General features: G+C 37.9%; 6 protein-coding genes across 6 annotated transcripts; 2 read left to right on the top strand and 4 right to left on the bottom strand.

The window, feature by feature from the left end:
• Nucleotides 1-1,043: 1,043 nt before the first annotated feature.
• Nucleotides 1,044-2,878, top strand: RO3G_14375 (uncharacterized protein; the record flags this gene model as incomplete). The annotated part of the gene is made up of 2 exons (XM_067668959.1): nucleotides 1,044-1,547; nucleotides 1,622-2,878. The coding sequence occupies 2 exons, from the start codon at nucleotides 1,044-1,046 to the stop codon at nucleotides 2,876-2,878; spliced, it is 1,761 nt and encodes a 586-aa protein (XP_067525060.1).
• An 848-nt stretch (nucleotides 2,879-3,726) lies between these two features.
• RO3G_14374 (uncharacterized protein) lies at nucleotides 3,727-5,004 on the bottom strand (the record flags this gene model as incomplete). The annotated part of the gene is made up of 3 exons (XM_067668958.1): nucleotides 3,727-4,299; nucleotides 4,355-4,904; nucleotides 4,958-5,004. 3 exons carry the CDS (start codon nucleotides 5,002-5,004, stop codon nucleotides 3,727-3,729), a joined length of 1,170 nt encoding a protein of 389 aa, XP_067525059.1.
• Nucleotides 5,005-6,796: 1,792 nt separating this feature from the next.
• RO3G_14373 (uncharacterized protein) lies at nucleotides 6,797-7,687 on the top strand (the record flags this gene model as incomplete). The annotated part of the gene is made up of 1 exon (XM_067668957.1): nucleotides 6,797-7,687. One exon carries the CDS (start codon nucleotides 6,797-6,799, stop codon nucleotides 7,685-7,687), a length of 891 nt encoding a protein of 296 aa, XP_067525058.1.
• A 3,543-nt stretch (nucleotides 7,688-11,230) lies between these two features.
• On the bottom strand, nucleotides 11,231-11,485 carry RO3G_14372 (uncharacterized protein; the record flags this gene model as incomplete). The annotated part of the gene is made up of 1 exon (XM_067668956.1): nucleotides 11,231-11,485. One exon carries the CDS (start codon nucleotides 11,483-11,485, stop codon nucleotides 11,231-11,233), a length of 255 nt encoding a protein of 84 aa, XP_067525057.1.
• Nucleotides 11,486-14,060: 2,575 nt separating this feature from the next.
• On the bottom strand, nucleotides 14,061-15,612 carry RO3G_14371 (uncharacterized protein; the record flags this gene model as incomplete). Its single annotated transcript, XM_067668955.1, has 2 exons — nucleotides 14,061-15,486; nucleotides 15,587-15,612. The coding sequence occupies 2 exons, from the start codon at nucleotides 15,610-15,612 to the stop codon at nucleotides 14,061-14,063; spliced, it is 1,452 nt and encodes a 483-aa protein (XP_067525056.1).
• A 4,076-nt stretch (nucleotides 15,613-19,688) lies between these two features.
• RO3G_14370 (uncharacterized protein) lies at nucleotides 19,689-20,769 on the bottom strand (the record flags this gene model as incomplete). The annotated part of the gene is made up of 3 exons (XM_067668954.1): nucleotides 19,689-19,742; nucleotides 19,848-20,639; nucleotides 20,707-20,769. The coding sequence occupies 3 exons, from the start codon at nucleotides 20,767-20,769 to the stop codon at nucleotides 19,689-19,691; spliced, it is 909 nt and encodes a 302-aa protein (XP_067525055.1).
• Between the last annotated feature and the right edge of the window lie 1,384 nt (nucleotides 20,770-22,153).

Genomic DNA, 22,153 nt, shown 5'->3' with positions numbered 1-22,153 from the left:
ATCCCCCCCCCTCACTCGCCTCTCGAATTCTTTGTCGGCCAAATCCCAAATTAAAAAAACGGAAAGATTTCCTTTTTAGTCTTCTGTGGGACAACAGACTTCAATAGTCCCCCTTCTCTCTCTCTCTCTCTCTCTCTCTCTCTCTCTCTTTCTTTTGATGGATTGAGTTGAGCTAATGAACAGATTAGGTTCAATACTGTCTTTATCCACTCACAGTCAGATCAGAGTTGAATCCCTCTTTTTTAAATAAAAACAATCTTTATTGACCTTTAGACCATGAACTCCATTGAAAAGAATAAAAAAAAAGGATAAACTAGTTTAAAACTCGAAAAGAAGCTCTTTGACTTGTAACCCTCGTTCATCAACGATCAATGGGCCCCACAAAGACGATTGGATGCGGAATAATTTTTATCTCTCTTTTTTTTTTATTTTTTTTTTATTTTTTATTTTTTTCCACATGTCCTTGTCAGCTTTTGTAGAGTCACAACCAAGACAACGAGTGAGCAGAGCTTGGTTTGTACAGTGAAAAAAAGAACGTATTCTATTGTCTTACCTACTTTTAGTGACTTGTGTAGAAGAAAGAAAATAAGATGCGATGGCGCAAACCCTGTCTGTGCTAATTGTAAAACGATTGGACTCGACTGTACTTTTAAAGATACTACAAAAAAAGTAATCATACAAAGCCACCGTCTCTTCTCTATCTTATCCTTCTCCCCCCTCAACTCTATCTATAGCGAGGACCACCCAAGGGATACATTGAAGCTATTGAAAATAGATTATATAAATTAGAAAACATGCTCGTCGATTTATCAAAAAAGGGCGAAATACAATCCAACAGTCTGCTGATGGAACTCAACTCTCCGCTGGAAACACCCAGTGGAGAACAGATCCGGGCGAGACCGATCAGAAGAGTACCGAAATCAGAAAGGAACAAGGTCTTCTTTTGGCAGCAAGACAAAGCAGGCAGAAAGAAACGAGAGAGTTTATGGTCAGAGGACCCAGGGCGAAAAGAAGGTGTGGACGAAGGCACGGGTCAACTTGCGATGGATGAGAATGGTCAGGTGAGATACCTTGGTAAATCCTCTGGCTATTATTTATTACAAAACTGCAAGACGTATCAAAACGGTGCCTTTCACTTCACCGATTACGGTAAAAGGCTGAAGAGCGTCTATCTCGTGGCTGATCCACTTGAATTACCACCCAAGGATCTCTCAGAGCATTTGATTCGTCTTTACTTTGACCATTTCTATCCTTTCCTGCCCTTGTTCTTTCGACGTCAACTCTTTTCTTCGGTCGAAAGAGAAGTGACGCCGCTCTTGCTCAATTCGATTTATGCTGTCGCTTCGAGAATATCGCCTGATGTCCGAGTGAGATCCGATCCTGCCCTACCAGAGACAGCAGGAGATGTCTTTTTTGAAAGAGCAAAGAAACTGTTGGATGAGTCGTATGATCAACCCAGCATATCCACCGTTCAATCCCTCTTGTTACTCGCCAGTCATCAACACGGTACGAGAAAGTCGGCTAGAGCTTGGTTATACAGTGGCATGGTAACACCTCTTGTTCTCTCTTTATTCATCCTCATTCATTCCTTTTTTTTTTTTTTTTTTTTTCTTTCTTTCAGGCCTTTCGAATGGCACAAGATCTGGGTTTACACAGAAATTGTGATCACTGGAATCTATCACCAGAAGAATGTGAGAGAAGGAAGAGAGTGTTCTGGTGTTGTTATGTTGTGGATCGATTGGGAAGTGCAATGTATGGAAGAGCGACGACGTTTGAAGAAAAAGATTGCGATGTTCCTTTTCCCTCAGTCGATGACCATGATGTACTCTCAGCCAAAGGAGAACCAGTGATTCGGTTACTAGACAACTTTATTCATTTAATCAAGTTGTGTGACATATTAGGCCATGTTCTCAAGAATATTTATTATGTACGTTCTCTGCAAAGTACGGCAACCAAACAAATCGATTCAATCTTGACCATCTTGAATAAAAGGCTACATCAGTGGCATGACCAGTTGCCAAATCCACTCAAGATTCATCCCAAATCCAATGCGCTGCCCTGTGTCGCTGTCTGTCAATTACACTTGGTTTACTACACAACCCTCATCTTGCTCCATCGATTGTTTATTCCTGGTCCAGACCAAGGCCTGTCGACGCTTGTGCCCTGTGCCTCCATCTGCGCCTCAGCCGCGGATTCTATTTTGTACATCACCCATCACATGCTTGAACACAACCGGTTGGTTTATGTGATGAATTATGCAGTCTATTATGTCTTTACGGCCGGTATCATCTTTACCAGAGAAGCCAATCACAGTGAGAAATCGGCAGAGGAAGCCAAGATCAAAGTGACCCGATGTATGCAGGTCCTGGATGAAATCGAACTGACCTGGATCACGGCCAGTAAGAATTCTCAAATCTTGGCAGAGTTGTCCGGCCTTCAGCAGCCGTCGTCATCGTCGACCACCGGCTTGAACCATCCTCCTCCATTCTATGCCAACTTTGCTCTTTCACAAACTACTTCCATGGATCCATTCGCAGCCCCTGGTATTATCCCAGTCGATGCCAAACCTTTTCACCCTTCCTTTTGGGAACCCTCTCTCGATCACTGGCATTCGTTTTCTCCTCAGCAAGAGACCCCCATGTATCAAGAAAAACAACACTTGATTCATAACGATCAACATGTGGATGTGCTCACGGGTGTCTGCTTACCTCTGGAGAGCTCAAGAGATGACCCTAAACCCACGGATGGTTTCATGAGCTATGTTCACCACAACAGGACACTTTATCCATCAGCAGAGGAGGAGGGTGGCAGGCCATCCTCATCCCATAACAGAAATAATCATCTTCTTGAGGACACTGCAAATGCTTATTATTGGTAACATATAAAAAGCACGGATTGAAACAGGATTTATTTATTCATGAATATTTACCCCCACTCGACTCCTTTTCTGATCGCCTGTCGACCCTTTTTTTCAATCCTTGTTCAACTGTCCCTTTTGTTTTAAAGAATAAATTGCAAGATTTAAAAAAAAGATGTTCAAGTCGACCTTTCAATCGCTAGTTTCGTTTGTATCCACAACAGTTTTTTGTTTATCACAAAAGACACCTATCCCCCCCCTCCCCTTGATGCGCCGTATTCAAAATATCCATCATCACCATCGATTTCCTCCAAACTTGATTGAGGAAAAGTCAAAAGCCTGAGGCGGATGATACTCCTGTGCCTTATAAAAACAGGGTCATTTACAAATAAGCGATCGAACTGACCCCATTTTTAATCTCTACTGCAGACCACTGCCAATCTATCATGATACCGGATTCTTTAAAGAGGATCATGATTCGACATGTATTTCAGAACCGGATGAGATAGAAACAGTCGTATTGCAAAAAGGGTGGAATAAGAATAGGATCCAAAATGAAATAAATGTACCATTTTCAAATTGTGTTTATCCGACTGAAAAGAAGCTGCTTTTTGTAACCTGCTTTGCTTTCTATCTCCTTTTCGTCGGTTGTCTCCAAACAAGCTGTGGAGCTTGGCCTTGGGTCTATAAAAAAAAAGAAAGTAGAGGCCTTGTGGGATTAAGAGTACAATCGATCGTATTCCCAACCAAGACAGCTCAAGAAACACATGGAGCCTAGGATCCTCATTTTTAAGAGAAAGAAAAAAAAAAAAAGGGGGGGGGACTTTATTTTATAAATAGGATCATTTTGTACATATATACAGCCGTGTCTAGAGATATTCTGCCATCGTCAGTCTGGTCAACTTGACTGACCACCTGATTTTTTCTACAAGCTTCAAATCGATCGTCTTGAATTGGGCCAGACAGTGTTCCATCCGTGCCTCCCACTCATCCAATGCCTGATGATGATTTTCAATCAGCAGAATCAGTTGATCTTCTTCCAAGGCCGTGTTCGTCACTTGCTCACAGAGCGTGGGCCGTTTGTGGACGATGGATGCCGTTGACAGAACACACATGCAATACTTGCTCACAATCAACGCATGTCGATACAGGGCCTCGGGACTGATCGTATTCGGCTCCGTCTTGAGGACATAAAAGAGGACCTTTTCCAATCGGAGTGGCACATGTTTCTTGTTGCGAAACTTTTTATAGCTGCTCTCGATCCGAGACACGTCCGTGTCGGCCACGGCTTTATCCAAAAGAGCGATCAGAAAGGTGGGATACTTGATGGCCTGCATCAGCTGTGAGCAGGCTTCAGGGTCCATCTGTTGAAAACGGGAATACAACTGACTGACAAGACCATCAAAGCTCGAAATCTTGTCAAAACAAGAGATGGTGATCATCTATAGACACTTGATTGAGTTTTCCCCCCTGTGGATATCCTTTCTTTCTATTTACCATGTTCAATAGATCGCCAGAGAGTTGACAGAGGTGTTCATTTTCATTTGGGTAGCCCTTCAACACAATGTCGAGGTACTTGTCAAACTTGGTGCAGGTAAAGAGCGATTCGTTTGTCAAGGTGGCGAAAAAGATGGATCGAGCCACCTTTCGGTCATCTCCCAGTCTTTCCTTCAGGTCTGTCTGGAGCACGTTGACAAAGAAAGCGAGCACGAGCGCACGACAGCGAGCTTCCAGATGATGGCTGGGCTGATTGAGTACTTTGTCGACATAATTCCAAAAGCCGCTGTAAGCGGATAGCTCCTTTGTATTCAGCAGTTCGTACTGACCGCTTTCGTCATCCATGTCCATCGACTGAGAAGAAGACAGCTTGAAATAAGCAAACTCATTCCATACTGGATTGAACATCTCTGGTCCAAACAGAGTCAATACGTCCATAAGTAAAGTATAGGCTTGCTTGCATTGAGACCAGTGGTTTCGTTGTGTTTCTCTACTTTTGAATCCATCCTTGGACTGTAACATAGTGTTGATGAGTGCTATTAATAAAGCGCTACAAAGTGTGTAAACTACAAAAAAAAGTGGGTTCTGATTCCTTTTGCTTACCTTGGTGGCCTTTTGCCAGTACTGAGCATATTTTCAATCAATTGCATGCCAACACCAGCTATACACACACAGCATAAAAATTAATGGTTCAAATTGCTTCAAAGATCCTTCTTACAGTGATTGACTTCAAAATAATCAATAATCATCATTTGCATTCTCCTAGGCATGTATTCTACTTTGTTTATTCTCTTTTCTACTCTGGTCTCTAAAGTGACATCATTTTGGTAATTATAGATTTCGAGTAAAATAGGATTTGTAGCCAGCAGTTGTCTGGCTGGAATGGTCTCTGTTAATTCATTCTTTGAGTTATAGTTGATGTATACAACATCATCCTTGTTTTAAATCATACAAAGTTACTTGCACTGGTTTATTTATTTTTATTTTTTTTTTTTTTTGTTTTTACTTGTTCTTCATATCCAACAATAGTCATTGTCGAATAAAAAGTACGCGAATTTTCTTTAAAAATCGCGACCAATAATAATAATAATAATAAAAAAAAAAAAAAAAAAAAAAAAAAAAAGAGAGAAGCTGTCAAAACCATATTGTCTAGTTGAACATCCCAACTCTATTTTCATCAAACACAAACATCATTTTGTTACATTTTTTGATACAAGGCATTGGCAAAGGAAATTTGAACCTGATTTGAAAGGGATAAATGGATCTTGCAATTCTTGCAAGTGCACCATATTCACCAATAAACACAACAGTGTACCTTAACATTTGAAAAGAGAAAATGATGCTTTGGATATCCACATTTCTCTCCATTGCTTCTCATTCGTCATTCTAGTCATTTTACTTGCCCTTTTTTTTAGATTCTCTTGTTTGGATCGTGCACTGTAACCTTAAGATCCTGTTATGCAATACTGAAAAACAATAATGTCATCCTCTTAGGTCCCAGAGAGGGCGTTCCAGGCTTCTGTAAGCAGGGAAGGGAAGGGAAGGGGGGGGTACGATCCATATGGATGCTGCTGCTGTTTGATATGAATACAATATCCATTGTATTAAGATGTTTGATTTATTATCAAGTACAAAGGCTTTTTTTTTCTGCTTGCTAATAGATTCTTTCTTTGGTTTGATGATTATTTGTTCGTTTAGGAAAGAAACAACAGAGTTCCCTTCCTATTTTCTTTTGTTTTTTGTTTTTCTTGGAGTAGCTTAGCGCATGACTGAAAAGAAAAAAGGGGGAGAAAATGGGCTGCTATCCTCCTTAGACACATGTAGCATTAAGCCTGAAACATAAGATTACTTCATCTCTTTAGCTTTTTCTGTGTAATGTTGAATAACAAAGTAAATTGATATCAAACAAGCTAGATCATGCAAACAATAAGAGGAGCCTTGAAAAAAATTATTGTTTACTTGTTTTATTCATGAAATCCACTTATTCACATGTCTCTCGAATTGATTAGGCATGAATTGTTGTATTTATGAAAACCCTAAAGAATCCTTTAGTACGTTCAAAGTTATTTTTAGCTAAAAGAGCTCTCTTTTTTTTTTTTATTGAATAGTTAAAAAAAAAAGATATTATCAGAGTATTTGAATTGAATGCCAAACTGCTATCTTTAGTTGCCTTCGAAGACGGTTGACTTTCTATGCTCAAATCTTTGTGAATTATACTGTGCTTCCAGTCTCAATTTACCAAATGTTTGAAAACTTCGCCCACTTTTTTGAAAAAAATTGGCCAATTGTTTGTCGTTCCTAAATCAATCTCAGTTGGCTCCACTCCGTCTCCTAATGTGATAGATGCTCTCTGAGCCACGCTTTATTTTCCTTATTTATAATAAAAATAATATTTTCCCTTTCTTCCCTATATCTTTCTAAGCTGCGCATCGTGGAAAAACTATGGATTATATCAATCACACAAATGGACAGGACGAAGAATCAAATCAACAAACAATCTTTACTCGAGCTGAAGTCGAGGAAATCATCAGAGAACTTGAGGAAAGAAGAGAACATCAAAGACAATTACAAACCATTGGGAGTGAACTCCCTTTGGCTATTAGCCAAGCCTTGGACGGCACATCTACAACCCAACTCAAGGACAATTTTAAACAATACAAAAGAAGCGTCCAACGTTACAACCATGACGAGTGGACTACAGCTGAACAAATCAATAAAGAGTTCATCCCTGAACTCAAGAACTGGAAAGTGGATGCCTATCAACTCGTACATGCCATATATAAGATCACAGAAACCACAAGAATCCAAGCCAGAGCAAGCACCGAGTTATACGAACAACTCAGCTATCTACAAGACAAAACAGAATTTGCATCAACAAAAGACAGAGACATTTTCAACAACACAATTGAACAAGCACAACGACTTGCAGTTTATGATTTTGGGTCAGCAAAATTTCAAGAAAACGACGCCAAAGAGGTGGCAATCAAAGCACTTAAATTACCAACTAGCATCAAACATCTGGAATATTCAACAGAAGATGATGGAAAGAAGAATTCATTCGATGGAGACTTTGTTGAACGACTTCAAAGAGCTCGATTTGAAGACAAAGTTATTAGAGATGCATCATCATTTAGGGGAGGCTTCCATAGCAACAGAAGCTTCAACAATGGATACAGAGGAAGAGGCGGATCACGAGGTGGATCTTGGCGTGGGAATTGGTCACACGGTCAATCTTTTCAGACAGGAGGAAGAGGCAGAGGTACTCCTTTCTCCCAACAACGAAACTACACCTCTCAACAGCCAACAGATTCAACATCCAACGACAGCAAATAATTCAACAACATCCTTCTTCACCGGTAATCTCTACCAAACAACAACAACAAACACAACAAGTAGTACAATATCACAACAAGAATTTCACATCCAATCAACATTACGCGGTACCCCAGGATGGGATCCTACCCGGGGGTCGCCTGACTCACTTTTACAACTATTGGACACAAATAACGTCCCACCAATGCCCTCTATCAATTGTGAAGGAGGGATACAAGATTCAGTTTGCCTCCCATCCAACACCATGGAAACTCAAATCATCAAATATAAACCCAGCAGATCAGCAAGCAGTGAATGAAGCAGTCAACAAATTCCTTTCAGCAGGAATAATAGAAATCATGCCAACACAATCAGAAAAATACCTGTCAAAATTTTTCACGATTCAAGAAAGCACCAAGAGACGACCCATTCTGGACTGTCAAAGGTTGAACCAACACATCCAATGCGAACACTTCAAGATGGAGGGTGTACCGGCGCTAAGAGAATTAATCGAAAAGGGCGATTTCATGTGCAAGATCGACTTGAAGGACGCCTATACTGTGGTTCCAATTCATCCAGAATCGCGTCAATACCTCACTTTCAAAAACGAAGGAAAAATTTATCAATATCGTTCCCTCGCATTTGGACTAAACGTCGCTCCCAGGCTATTCTCAAAACTAATGAGATATGCAATAGAACCGTTACGCTACCAAGGAATCCGCTTAGTATACTATCTCGACAACATCTGTCTACTGTCAAGGTCAAAAGAAGATCTATTAAAAACAACACAAACGGTAATAAGACATCTAAAATCTTTGGGATTCATAATCAACGAAGGAAAGAGCATACTAACACCCTCTCAAACACAGGAATTCCTAGGATTCCAATTCAACACAAAGAAGATGAAGATTACAGTACCTCCACACAAGATCAACAACCTTCTACAAAGGATCAAACAAGCGTCACAGCCAATCAAGAGGTCTTGCAGGTGGATTGCAGCTCTACTGGGGAAAGTTACATCAATGATCCCAGCGATAGGAGAAGCACTCCTTCATATTCGTCATCTTCAACGAGATCTAGCAAAGAGCCTACAACTGAACAATCGGAATTGGGAAAAACCATGCCAGATATCTCAACAAAGTCAGCAAGAGTTTCAATGGTGGAGGAAATCAATAACAATGAAGAACGGCCTACCGATTCAGTCCATGGAAGTATCAACACCACAGATCACAATTTATACGGACAGCTCCGACTCAGGCTGGGGAGTGAGTTCGCCAATGATCAAGACCTTTGGCTTTTGGAACAAGGAGGAACAAGAAACGTCAATAAACGTCCGCGAACTGAAAGCAGTATACTTTGCGTTGAAGATGCATGCAAAAAAATTAGAAAATTGCACAATAAAGGTTTTCACCGACAACACGACGGCATTGAAATACACAACAAAATTTGGAGGAACAGCTTCACTCCAATTACAAGAATTAGCAGTGATGATTCAGGACATCTGCAACAAATACAATTTGAAGGTAATTTATCAACATATACCGGGGATAAAGAACACCAATGCAGACCGACTATCAAGACAACAGCTGCCACTTTACGAACGGACAATTCCGAAAAAGATGTTTCAACAGATTTTACAACAATGGGGACCACTACAGATCGACGCCTTTGCTGCGACACACAACCATCAACTGAAGAGATATTGGAGTCTTCATCCGGATCCAATGGCAGAAGCCCAGGACGCTTTCCAACAGCGGTGGCTGAAGAAGGGAATGTACTTGAACCCTCCTTGGAGACTGATTCCGAAAGTTATACAACAAATCAAATTACAGAAAATCCATCAGGCAGTTCTAGTGACTCCATTCTGGCCCAGTCAATTCTGGTTTCCAATGATTTTGAAGATGAAGCATCTAAACAATCCGATTATTATGAAGATCAGCAAGAAGTTTTCCCTAGCCGCTTGGAGATTATCAACGAAAAAAGGCGCAAGTCTGGTTTAATAAATGAAACTAGTATTAAGTACATAGCTAAGTCAACAAGAAAAAGCACAGAGAAAGCATACGACAATGGATGGAAGCACTGGCAACAATGGTGTTTTCAACAAGATCCTCAAATAGACCCAACGGCCTACAACAGCACCAATGTATTACATTTCTTGGTTGACAATAACAAATTTAGCAGCAATCATCTTAACACTTTAAGATCATCCATAGCGTCTGTATTTCGAGTACTTCATCCGGAGGAAATTCCTCTAGCCAATCAGTCTATTATTCAAGCCTTCTTTGCAACAAAGCGTAGATCAGAAATCAGAATACCTTCAACTCCACAACTAGAGACTTGGGACATTGACAAGATGACGGATTTTCTAGTATCAACTTGGACAAACTCAAGTAGTTTAACTCTATATGATTTATAACTGAAGACAGTCGCATTACTATGCCTAGCTACCATGGCCAGACCAAGATCAGATATTGGAAGACTGCAGTTTCAAGACATCATCTTTAATTTCGAAGATTCAAACAACTCAATTCCTACGGGTGTCAAGATACATTTTAGAGAACCAAAAGAAAATCAAGTTAAAACTACAAGGCTCGGTCTTCTACAAGATACTCGTATATGTCCGGTATCCACTTTATACCTATTTATCTCGAAGAGTAACCATTTGCGAGTCAATCTACCGACTGATCATACTTTATTCTTGGCGCACATTGAAAAACCGGAACAGGTCGCATCTATTCGTCCCTCAACGATGTCAAGTTGGGTTAAATCTATCATGGAAAGATCAGGAATAGATACCACCATCTATAAAGCACATTCAATAAGATCAGCTTCAAGCACAAAGGCAGTAGAAAAAGGACACTCGATTCAAGCAGTAAAAGAACATGCCGGTTGGAGTCTCAACTCAAATACATTTGAGCGATTCTATTACAAACCAACAAATCAAGACTCTTCAAGTATAGCAATTACCCATTCAATTTTTTCTCAAGCTGAAAACTCTATCACATTAGGAGACGGAGTGGAGCCAACTGAGATTGATTTAGGAACGACAAACAATCTTTTTTTGAGACTCTGCTTATTTGAGTGGGCGTCTCAAAAAAAGAGTCCCATAATTTTTGAAATCATCTCCTTTTAGACTAAAACACTATACAACACTAGATATACTAATCTATAGAAATAGTTGATTTTAGGTGACACCAACGTTACTAAATTGTTTTTAAAATTCAGAGATCAAAACACCCAGGCCGTTGAAAAAACGGGAAATATAAACTCTATGCGTGTTTTGTAAGATTATACTAAAGTCCAAGAGCGAATTTGTCATGTGCCTAATCTATGATAACGTATAATAGATTGCTTTCGTACATATTCCCTATTAATAGATGGGATACTAATTTCTGTATCACTTCGTATGTAAAACAAACAATGGAAGTACTGCATGCATTTGCATACAAAGAAATTTCAATGCTAAAAATATCAGATGAATGCATGTTGTACTTGAAAAAAGCGTCTGATGTAAATTATTAAACTTCTAAAGAAAAAAAAAAACTTTTCCCTGAAATTTACTAATTAGGCACTCGACAATGATGATGTTGATATCTCAACGTTTACCTTTGAGCCAGCCTCAGAGCTGGATGTAAATGTAAAGGCCGCTTGCTTGGAGTTCGTCTCTTCGTTGGCAATCAAATGTAGTAAACGATCCGAAGATATGTTCTTTGATCGATATCTTAAACCATCGATTAGAGAAGCTGTTTTAAAATCTTGCAGCAAAGACTTTATTTGTTCGGGATATGTAAACCGGCCGTTATCACTTGAGACACACATATTTCTATGGACTAATTGCTGTATTAGAAGTGATGCCTCGGACCCAAACGTGCCTTCCAAAAAGAAGGCTGACTTTATGTTGGGCTATAAAGGCCACAAACGAGAAATTTTTTTGTTTTATGTCGAGCTGAAAAGACCCAACAAATTCAGCAAATATCAAGTTGAAGACGATTTCGTCAAATTATGCAAACATATGAAGTACTCTATTGACAACCAAGCAGCAATAGGCATTGAAGCCCCGGTTGCCTTAGGCTTGTGGTGTGAGGGTATCAGCGTTTTTTTACACATATTAATACCAAACTTTTCTAACATCATATATTCAGGTTTTGTTTGTTCCCTTATGAAGATGACACTTGTCGAAGAGGGAATTTATGTACCAGTGGTGTTAAGAAAGTTCAGACTCGTGGAGTCTGAATCTGAGTTAATTAGCCTCTCAAGAACGATGGAGTGTCTGAACTTTGTCTTGGTATGTATAAATGCATATAATTGATTATTCCCTTTTTATTAATTCCCCTTTGTAGGAGGAAGTAAAGAGCTTCCCAGAAAAATATAATGCCAGAACAAAGAAGGCAATTGTAAAGAAATATATGAAATCATCATTTATTTCAAAATTTATTAAAGAAAAAAAAATAAAAACATATATATTATGCTGTAAGACTTTTGGGAAGAATAGAAATTGTTTGATTCTATATTGATCATTGATATACGTCCTAAATCCATTAGTTTTTGATACACCTTGTTGACAGTTATAGGTTGGCTTTTAGGTGTCTGGTATCACGAAGGGGCGACTCATAGTATGAATTGTGCTTCAAAATAGTCCCCTTTTTTTCTTGAATTTGTGGTATCAAACAAATAGAACTAACACTGAATAAAATACGTAAGCAACTATATCAAATGTTTTGATTACAGTGCTCACTAATAATAATAACTTCATAACTATGTATAACAATTACCATGATATCTCAAAACGTGTCCCTGTTTAATAGTATCTGATGGAGGTGCCGGTTGACCATGCCCTGTGTTTATCGACTTATAAAGAAATAGGTCATTCACGTATTTTCAAGCACCAGAACTACAGATTTCATTTGATATAAAGCTCAAGTATGTAGTTCTTATAATAAATTAATGTGTATCTGTATAATAAAATAGCCGATTTTCTTGTAGCTTAATTTATTTATGTGGCAATTGGGCTTTTACATAAAATATAGATTCGCAATGGAAACAGAATGATGAGGATCATGTAAGCAGGATATTTGGCTTCGATTCTAGGTTAATATTTGCACGTAGCTACTTTGCTGTGGGTCAGAGCGAGGGTATCAAGTGCCTGGTTGATCTTTAGGCCGACACGCAAAGACTGCACGCAAAGAGGTCAGAAGAGTACTGAAGGTCATGAAAGGAAAGGATTCCTGGCTTGCTTTCGCTTCCGTATAACGCAGTCTTTCAAGAGGCAAAATCCCCTTCAACACACTTCTCATAATCAAACGCCTTTTCAAATAGAAAAGAAACCCTGCTACTGTGTATTAACTGACATGATAGCGTGAAGACATATTTGAGTGAGGGGTTGATTGTTAAATTGCATGGCATGAAGAAAAAGTGCAGATGAAAATGAATTTTGAACTTTTTGAGTCATCAAGGTATGGCTGGAGATGTTGATAGACCATCGATTTTCAGATGATTTGAGTATGGTTCTTTAGTTTGCATTTTCAAATGTCAAAAATAATGTCCTTGTCCTTTTTGTTGTTGTTGTTCAGCATGCTACGTGGTGTTAAAGAAAGAGAAAAAACAAAGGAAAACTAAATGTAAAATTTTTTCAACAATGTGACGTAGACATATTACCTTATTTGTTTATTTTTGAGTAATGTTCCGCACGAGTTTGTTGGTTTTTTTTTTACTGTCGTTAGTATTTCTCAAAGTAAAAAAGCTAATCAATAATAAGCTCAATTGTGAAACACTCATTCTTGTTTGAAGTTTTTTTTTTTGTTTTTTATTCTTCAATCTAAAAAATAAATCAACAATCCCAATTGTGGAACACATGCTTGTTTGAAATTTTTTTGTTTTTACTCTCGTTAGTATCTCTAAAGGCTCAAAATAAATCAATAAACTCAATTGTGGAACGCACGCTTTTCTTTGGATTTTTGTTTACAGTGCGAGCGGTGGAGTTTGTTGCTTTCAAAGATTCTTAATTTTAATTGTCGCGTAAGTCAATAATATTTTGTTGCCAAGGGGGGATCTTGAGGACGGGAACGCGTAAGAAACGACATTTTTATGGTATCTTGTGAACTTAAATGCTCAAGCAAACATTTTCCTTAGAGCCTAATGGATCTATAATACTTCGTTGCCAAAAAAAAAAAAAATTATTTTGTTGATTTATTTTTTTTGTAAAAGGAGGATTTTATTTAGGTGCCGCATAGCGTACACCATTGTAAGCGGTAAATAAAGTACAATCAGTTTTTTGTTCTGCTTTTTTTTTTTTTTTGTTAGTTTGTTTTTGTTATTTTTGATTTGCAATATGTGCTGAGTGTGTTAATGTCAAAGAAACCTGAGGTAGAAAAAAAGAGAAAAAACACTCTATGGACTAGCCTTGAAGTAAATGACTATTGTTTTCTTTGTGGATCTTGAGGATTTGCCTAGTGGCTCTTGCTACTACTTCCTGAGTCCAGAATGGATGGTCTTCAAAAATAAATTTCCAGTGAAGTTGCCATAGAGAGAGCAGCACAGAAGCGATGATATCCAAGTAGGTCACAGAGAGCGAAGGAGCGACTTCGACGTCAGAGGAAGGAGGGAGGTGAATGAGATTATAAGTCAATTTGGTAGGATCCACGAAAAAGCGAGAAGAAATTGTTTGCCAGATTTCATGTTTGAAGGGACAAGACCAGACAAAGTGTTCTTCAGAATCGACGCCGCCACAATAAACACAATCAGGATCTCGAAATCGGGTGGGTATTAACTGGTGAAGGCGTTCCTTACACGGCATTTTGTGATGATATAGTCTCCAGAGTAACGTGTGAGCTCTGTGTGGGATAGCTGCCTTCCAAAAAAGACGCCAGGCAGTATGACTTGCACGCGGATATGCTGCTGGCAACGTGGATGAGTGGGGTAGCTGAGATTCGCGAAGCCATTTTGTGTTCAACGAAGCAATAGGAGTCCCATCTGGCAAAAGTGAATCCAGAATATTGTAAAAGTCTGTTTCAGTAAGCGCAGGAAGTGGTAGTACTGACGAGATCATGTGGATCGAATTGTGTGGACATTTGAACTGCTGAAAGAAAGTGGTTTCTTGTGTGCGACATAGTTGAAGCTGTTCAAAGTAATTCTTGTTCTTAGAGCGAAAAGGATCTGAAGGTATGGGAGATTTACGCCGAAACTTACCACAAGCCATACCAAATTCATATACATGTTTGACAAGAATTCCAGACCAGTAGGAAGCCTTGAAAACTTGATTTGGCTCGAGCAGATACGGACAGACTTGAGTCAGTGGTAGTTCACTGACCATACGAATGTCGAAGGCTTGCCAATCAATTTTGTCCATCGTTTTGAACAATGAGTTGAAACAGCCAAAGGACTTGATTGTACTTGAACGCATGTTAGGAATCAGTAAAGGTAGAATATGAGAAGGTGAAACTGAGAAAAGGCGCAAGCAGTGTCGAAGAACATCACTAATGAAAGTGTAGTAATAAGGTGGATCAGAGGAAGGAAGAAGAAGTGGCTGCAACCATCGAAGTTGTAGAGCTGCATGTTGTGTTCCAGAATCTAAAATGGCAAGCCCGCCTTCCTTACGTGATCGCTGGCATGTTTGGAAGCTGACTGCAGAAAAGCTTTTGCGTGTGAGAAATTGAATCATAGTCGAGCGAACCTTACCGAGGTAGGATTGAGGAACAGCAAGAACACGGATAGTATGCCAGAGCGGACCAAGCAAGAGTGTATTAGCGACTAAACTACGGCCAAGAATTGACAAGTTACGTTGAGCGAGCATTTGAGCACGTTGCTGTAACTTGAGCAGGAGGCTATCAAGAAAACTAGAAAGCTGGTGGTTGGCGCTGGTGAGTGGGTAGCCAAGGTATATGGCCGCTGTGGAGTTTGATCGATCATGCCACTGTGTTATACCATGAGAAGACAGGATAGATTGCCATGGGTGCTGCGGTTGTCCAGAGAGTGAAATTGCCAAGGTTTTTTGACGGTTTAGGCGAGCATTGGATGCCCGAGAATAGAGATCCAAGATATCGAGTAAAGCATGAAGCTCACTAGGATCGACTAGAAATACAGCTATATCATCAGCATACGCCATGCTTTTAAGGACAGGTGCTTGAATTTTGTTGATTTATGCTCCAGTAATCATCGCGTATAAAAGTTTTATATGTCGTTTCTCTTCAAATGTTTGTCGCAAATGAAGATTCTATTTGTCCGGCTACTTCCAATAATTGTCGTTTTGAACAATGAAGTTATTTGGGTTGCCAGTTAGTTTTAACGAGCAGTTTTACATTATTATTTAACAGAACAGATTTATTTTTTTGAAAAACAGGTATCATTTAGAATACAAGTAAAAATACATTATCTCCTGGTTTATTAGAGCAAACCCAGTGGTAGAGGGGTATTAGATTAACTTTAATAGGTCGAAGCTAAACATTTAATACCTTTTGTGAGGATGTCACTTTATGGTCCCTATTAACTCGGACTCTATTAAAATTTCTATATTATATTTTTAAAATTGACATGAGCTCTGACGATGTTTACGCAGCTGTAGCAGAACGATTCAGCAAATTGAAACAGTTCCAAAACGAAGCAAATAAATATCTTCTTGCTTTGAAAGGCTTTAATCTTGAATATGACAAAGAAATCCACTATGTCAGGTCACTTTGTGATCATAAAGTTGTCAACCAAAATCGCATCGGGGATCATCTTCGTCTCATTGCAGATGGCTGCTTGTATTCACCAACCTACGACAAAAAAACTTTTTGATACCGCTTCAGAATGCGCCGAAGCGTGTTTATCAGTATTATTAAAGTCATTTAACTTAAGGATTACAGCTTTCTTCAGTATAAGTACAAAACTACTAGCAAAGCTAGATTTTTACCTTACCAGAAAATGGCAGCTGCCACCCACCAGGTAGCTTATGGATACGGATATCACTCTGTGCACTTTAAAATCCATGATTACTCTGCCAACTGATTAGATGAATATTTTCGTATGTCAGAAGATTCAGCAATGTAGTTGAAGTTGTTTTGCAATGTTTATCATAGTAAAATTCGGCTTTATTTAAACTAAAAATGCAATCATCCATCAACTTATTGCATTATCAATATATAGAGAACTCAACTGAATGCATTCTGAGGTGACATATAAGCGAGAAAGTTGAAGATCCATTATTAAGATGATTTACATAGGCGTTATACGAAAAATAATAATGTAACGCAATGCAGCAAGCTTTGACAACTTTTGACTTTTCTCTATCTAACTGGTTCAAATCCAGAAAAATATAAACAGATACATGTGCATAATAAATATCACTCAAAGCAAATTTCTTTGTTTTTCTTTTACTTTACTTAACATCAAGAACAAGAAGTCCCTTGAAGCATATACACTTTATTGTAATCCCTTTTATTTTATCTTTTTATTTTACTTTACTCAAAACAGTTTGATCTACTTAACAAGATCTGGTGGTCACTTATTACAAGCGAACTTATATTCAATCTATTACTATTTTGTGAACCAAACACTATTCAAAATCTTGGTCTCAAGTCAAAAACCCTTCATAACAAGCCTACTTTATACTATAAAAACTTTACAAATTCCAATCTCACAATAGATCTGATAACTCCTATCAAATTTAATAGGGTTCGTTGGGAAGACATAGCTGTAGTAAACCCAAAAAAAAAAGAAGGAAGAAGGAATAGCAGTGGTTTTTCCTTCCCTTTTATTCATGTGTAATTTTTGGTATGTGTTTGTTTGTTTGTTAAAACACACTTTATATGACGGTTAACACTCGGCACATGACAAAATCTACTAAATCCACTATTTCTTGAAATCATTGTTATCAAGAAATCAGCTGTGTTCTTCATCCCCGAGTGATTATTAATTCAGCTCTATTAAAAGCAAACCCAACGGTCCTAATTAAATTAACTTTAACACCACGAAATCAAAAAATTGTCACCAAATATTCCCATGTATCTTGCGATTCATGCAATGAAACCTTTAAAGATGCTACACAGTTAAAAACCACCATAAAATCCATCGTCAAAGTTCAATTGTCATCAACTATACAAATTATGAAGGTTTGTTTGCAAGCTCATCGTGTTGATTATACTCACATGTTTATTTAGGCGAATCAAAGACATTGACATTGGATCGAGACAAAGATGATAATTTTATTTGCCCAGTATGTTCCCTTAATCAAAAACGAGATCTGGGCTTCGTTCTCACTTCTCACGCTAAAAAGGTAACTGTGCCTCATGCTTGCCAACTTTACAAATCTACATTGATGGAGGTTAGTACATTCATACTCGACAGTTACCTTATTAAAAGCAAAGCTAACCTCTTGTTTTATTTTATATTTTTTTCAATGATAGTTGTGTGTCAAATGAAACTGTCTCTTCATCGAGAGTACAGATGTATAATATGCAATGTAGACATCAAGGAACCAAAAGAGCATTTCAAAAGCCAGCACTTCAATTACAATGTCCATATCGAAGAAGTTGGAGAAAAATGAAAGATTGGTATTCCAACATATGATACTTTATTCTATGATCGAGATAAGGACTTTAAACGAATCAGGGCGGAACCACTTATGAGAGCCTTGGGTTTAGATTTGATTAATATTGACTTGAAACATAACCAAAACTCATTCAGAACAAGCGCATTGATTAATGAAAAGACATCCAGGTTACTAAAACGATTACCGCAGTCTACTGAAAGCAGCTTAAATGCAAGTATGACATTCCCAAATAATGAATCACAGTATCCAGAAACGTTTACAGTATGTAACCTTCAGAAAAACATCAAAAATAGCAATTTCCCATGTATCAATGATATTCTGGAGTCATACGTAGAGTTAAATGATGACATTAAAGAAAAAAGTGAATATTTGGATTTGAATCATACTGTTAACATCTTCCCAGGATCAAGCATAGCGTCAGATAATTTTTCATTATTAGTATTAACAGCAGAAACATATTCAAGAAATGGCTTTATGGGTGCTCATGCAGAGAGGAGTGGTGATTCGTTTCCTGAAAGTATTGGTGGTAGTTGGAACGAAAACCAGAATTATAGTCTAACCAGATCTTTATTTGATAAATGTGAGATTTCTGCAATAGCCAACTTTGCCCTGTTGTCCCTATTGGCGTTCTAACGACTATATCGGGACCTGATTACAACAACGACAGTTCAATCCAATCCTATTCGATAGTTATTGTTAAATCAATAATTTATTTACTTCATTGTTCCTTGATTCGTCAAGAAGACAGCGGTTATTGATTATCCACTAACCTTCCTTCATTTTCCATATCATTCTTTTAACCGATCAATTGAAATAGCGGTAAAGACCCAGACATTCAAAAAGTATAAATACCCTCAAATGATTTTTATTAATAAAGCAATATACAATCTTTAGTTTCACAACTATTGTATTTTTTAGTTTTTGTCTCATATTTCATATTTGGCAAAACGCTTCTATATTGAATGAAAGACATTTTGTTTGTTGTTGATGTTAATGGTGCGCTGCGTAAGTATTGCTAGTTTTAATGCGTCCATATTCAATGCTTTTTTAGAGATATTTCCAAGCTCACATTCGCCATAACCAAAGCATAAGTTTTCATTGTTATTTATTGCACTGATAATTGCATCTAGTGTTTTTGGAGTGTAGTCATCAGCAGCCTTGTTCGTCCATCGCAAAAGTATGTTATCTTGAGTTTCAGAGAGTATTGTAATGAGTAAAGGAGTATAATAAGTACTCCATAATTCGATCTCTCCAAGCTTTGCAACATCAACCTCTTTCTTCGGAAGAAAATTCAGCATACAAGCAATACCCTTGATGATATTTTTCTCGTAAATGGTTATTTCTTCCTTTACAGATAGTTCCAAAAGCTTGATCATTCCCATTTCCAATAAAAGCACACTACGCTGGATATCATAAATAATCTTTGAGATTGCTAAATATACTGTATTCACCATCGTAAAAGTGCAATCAAAATGAGTACATTCTTAAGTATTTGATCTAATAAAGTACCACCAAAATACTTGATTTGCAAGCTGTTATACTGATCATCGGCTACAAGAAGCATGTTAAGATAAGCAGCCAATTCCGTAATATTTTTTTCAGCAAATATCAATCCTTCTGTTTTAACCATACTGATTCATACTTCGTCTTTATTACTTCTTCAGTATTGAAGCTGGCCAGACTTAAAGAATCTTTGGCAGATTCGGGTAGCTCGGGTGGTGGCATGGACTCAACAAGAACCTCGGAAGTTCTTGAGTATTTGTACCTGCAGGTCTGAGTATAAAGAGCATCATCATCAGCATAAGCACGTAAGTGCTTCTTTGAGAAGGTGTCAGGTGTTTCGTCAAGAGCATTTAGAATTTTCTTGAGCTGTAAACTAGTCTGGTTGCATACTTCAAGTAGGACATCACAAGTTGATTGTTCAACTAAAACATGTATTTCTGTTTGCTCTTTAGCAACTGAATACAGAGTTTGCAAGGCGGGATAATTGTGGTACTCTGTTGACATCAATGAGAGCTTTTGTGAGGAGAAAAAGTAGGCAATTGCCATTAATGGGGGAAGAGGAGCGGTCTTCTCAGAGGCTTCGCCAACTGTGCTTTGGCTTAAAACATAGCACTTTTCAGCCCAGTACTTGCATGAGATCTGCTTCATAAATGAAAATTCTGTCGCCTCAAGAGCTTTACTGACATCGCCTCTAATAGCATGTGTTCCAAATACAATTACAATTGGTTTTGCCTTCAGTTTCTTTTTGATAGACAACGAGTAGCTCATAAGTCGGTTTATGAAGTCCATGGTGATGAAATGCTGTACTTCAACTAGCACTGGCGGTAACTCATTAGAGCTTACAGAAGCAGTATAAACAACATCAGACTTGGTGCCATTGGGCCACTCAGTTGGTCTTGAAGCGTACAACAATTTTGCTTTCTCACCTACATGGACAATCAGTGCCTGTACAAACCAAAATAGCTAATGAGGATTCCTTATCAACAACTGCACAAACGATCATATCAATTACATTAGCATCTCTCAAAATAATCTTGGCCATTAAATCGCTTCCTAGAAGATACTTGGGATTCATTTTGAACAGTAATAACTTGGAGTCTAGAGATACATAATTAAATTAATGCAAATCCAGACAACGAAACTAGAAACTCTAGCAATATGTTTTGAAGACATTTTTTTTAAGAAGAGGAGTACCCAGCAGTTGAAAAAATGGACACTGAAATGCCATGATTTCTTTTTTTTTTTTTTTCGACTTGTAGGAAGATTATCGATACTCTACGTCGTCAAGTCGATACGCCCTAACTGGCGTGTCTTATAATAAAATCTTATTTTGATGTTTCATGATATCATACTGTTCTTAATGCCTTAAAGGATACTGAAACTTTGACAACAAGGATTATTATTGAGGGCTGTGAAGCTGTTCCCCTGGAGCATCTTCAGAACTTCATTCGACATTCCATTAAAAGATTTGAAGACTACAAAAACAAACAGTCAATTTAATAAAGTCATATGTCTTTACCACTTTGAAGAAGTATAATACAGTTTTGACGCTGACCAACTTAATTCCAGAAAGTGACCAATTGGTTTTCAAAAAGCCGACCAATTTATTTCAACAAGATGTTTATTCTATTTGTATTTCTGTTTGACAATATTCTTCATACTCTTTGTTGTTTTTGGTCCTTGCTTCTTCAAGGCCTTCCAAGTCTTTTTGAGAGTGGAAATACTGAGTAACAAAAAATTAATATCACAGAATGGATCAATTAGAAGATGACCAACTTACATCTTTCATCCTTGGTGCACTTATTAGCTGATGTGCTTTTAGCGTACTTTTTATCTAGTGTACTTTTGGTGTACCTTTTAGCTGGTGTACTTTTGGTGTACTTGAATAAGTATCTAAAAGTACACCGAAAGCACATTCGAGTTAAAATAAACAAAAAGAAAAGTAATATTTTACTCTAACGATAGATGAGTTTATTTCACAAATGAGAAAAATAAATTATTTATAAAGTGACAAGAATTTGTCTCGTATATTTTGTGAAATTTTGGCATTTGCTACAGATATTGTACTGCTCAATCCCTTTGCAATCGTAGAAATGTTATTGTCAAGACAGAATTTATTGACGTTAATTTCTTCACTTGTTCCTATTTCTTTCTCTAAATGTTCAGGAACAATTGGTGAGACAATTCGGCGATAAAGTATCAATGCCTTCAAATTTGAGCAACTTGCGACAACTAATGACACACTTCAGCAAAGTCTCGACATATAAACCTTGGAGAAGTAGTCTTCACAATTTCGACACCATCTTGACCATGCCTGCAACCATCTTCTCTTTGTGTAGTTTGCCTTCGAGCGGGTATGGTTTTGGACCAAACTCTCTGGCTTTAATATCTTCACATTTGCTTCAACTGTTTGCATTGGCTGTGATTCATAACAAAGGCACTTTCAAGAATAATCGACT

The sequence above is a fragment of the Rhizopus delemar genome, genomic scaffold, assembly GCF_000149305.1.
Source record: "Rhizopus delemar RA 99-880 supercont3.14 genomic scaffold, whole genome shotgun sequence".
Lineage (NCBI taxonomy): Eukaryota > Fungi > Mucoromycota > Mucoromycetes > Mucorales > Rhizopodaceae > Rhizopus > Rhizopus delemar.
This window is presented reverse-complemented; position numbering and strand designations above follow the sequence as displayed.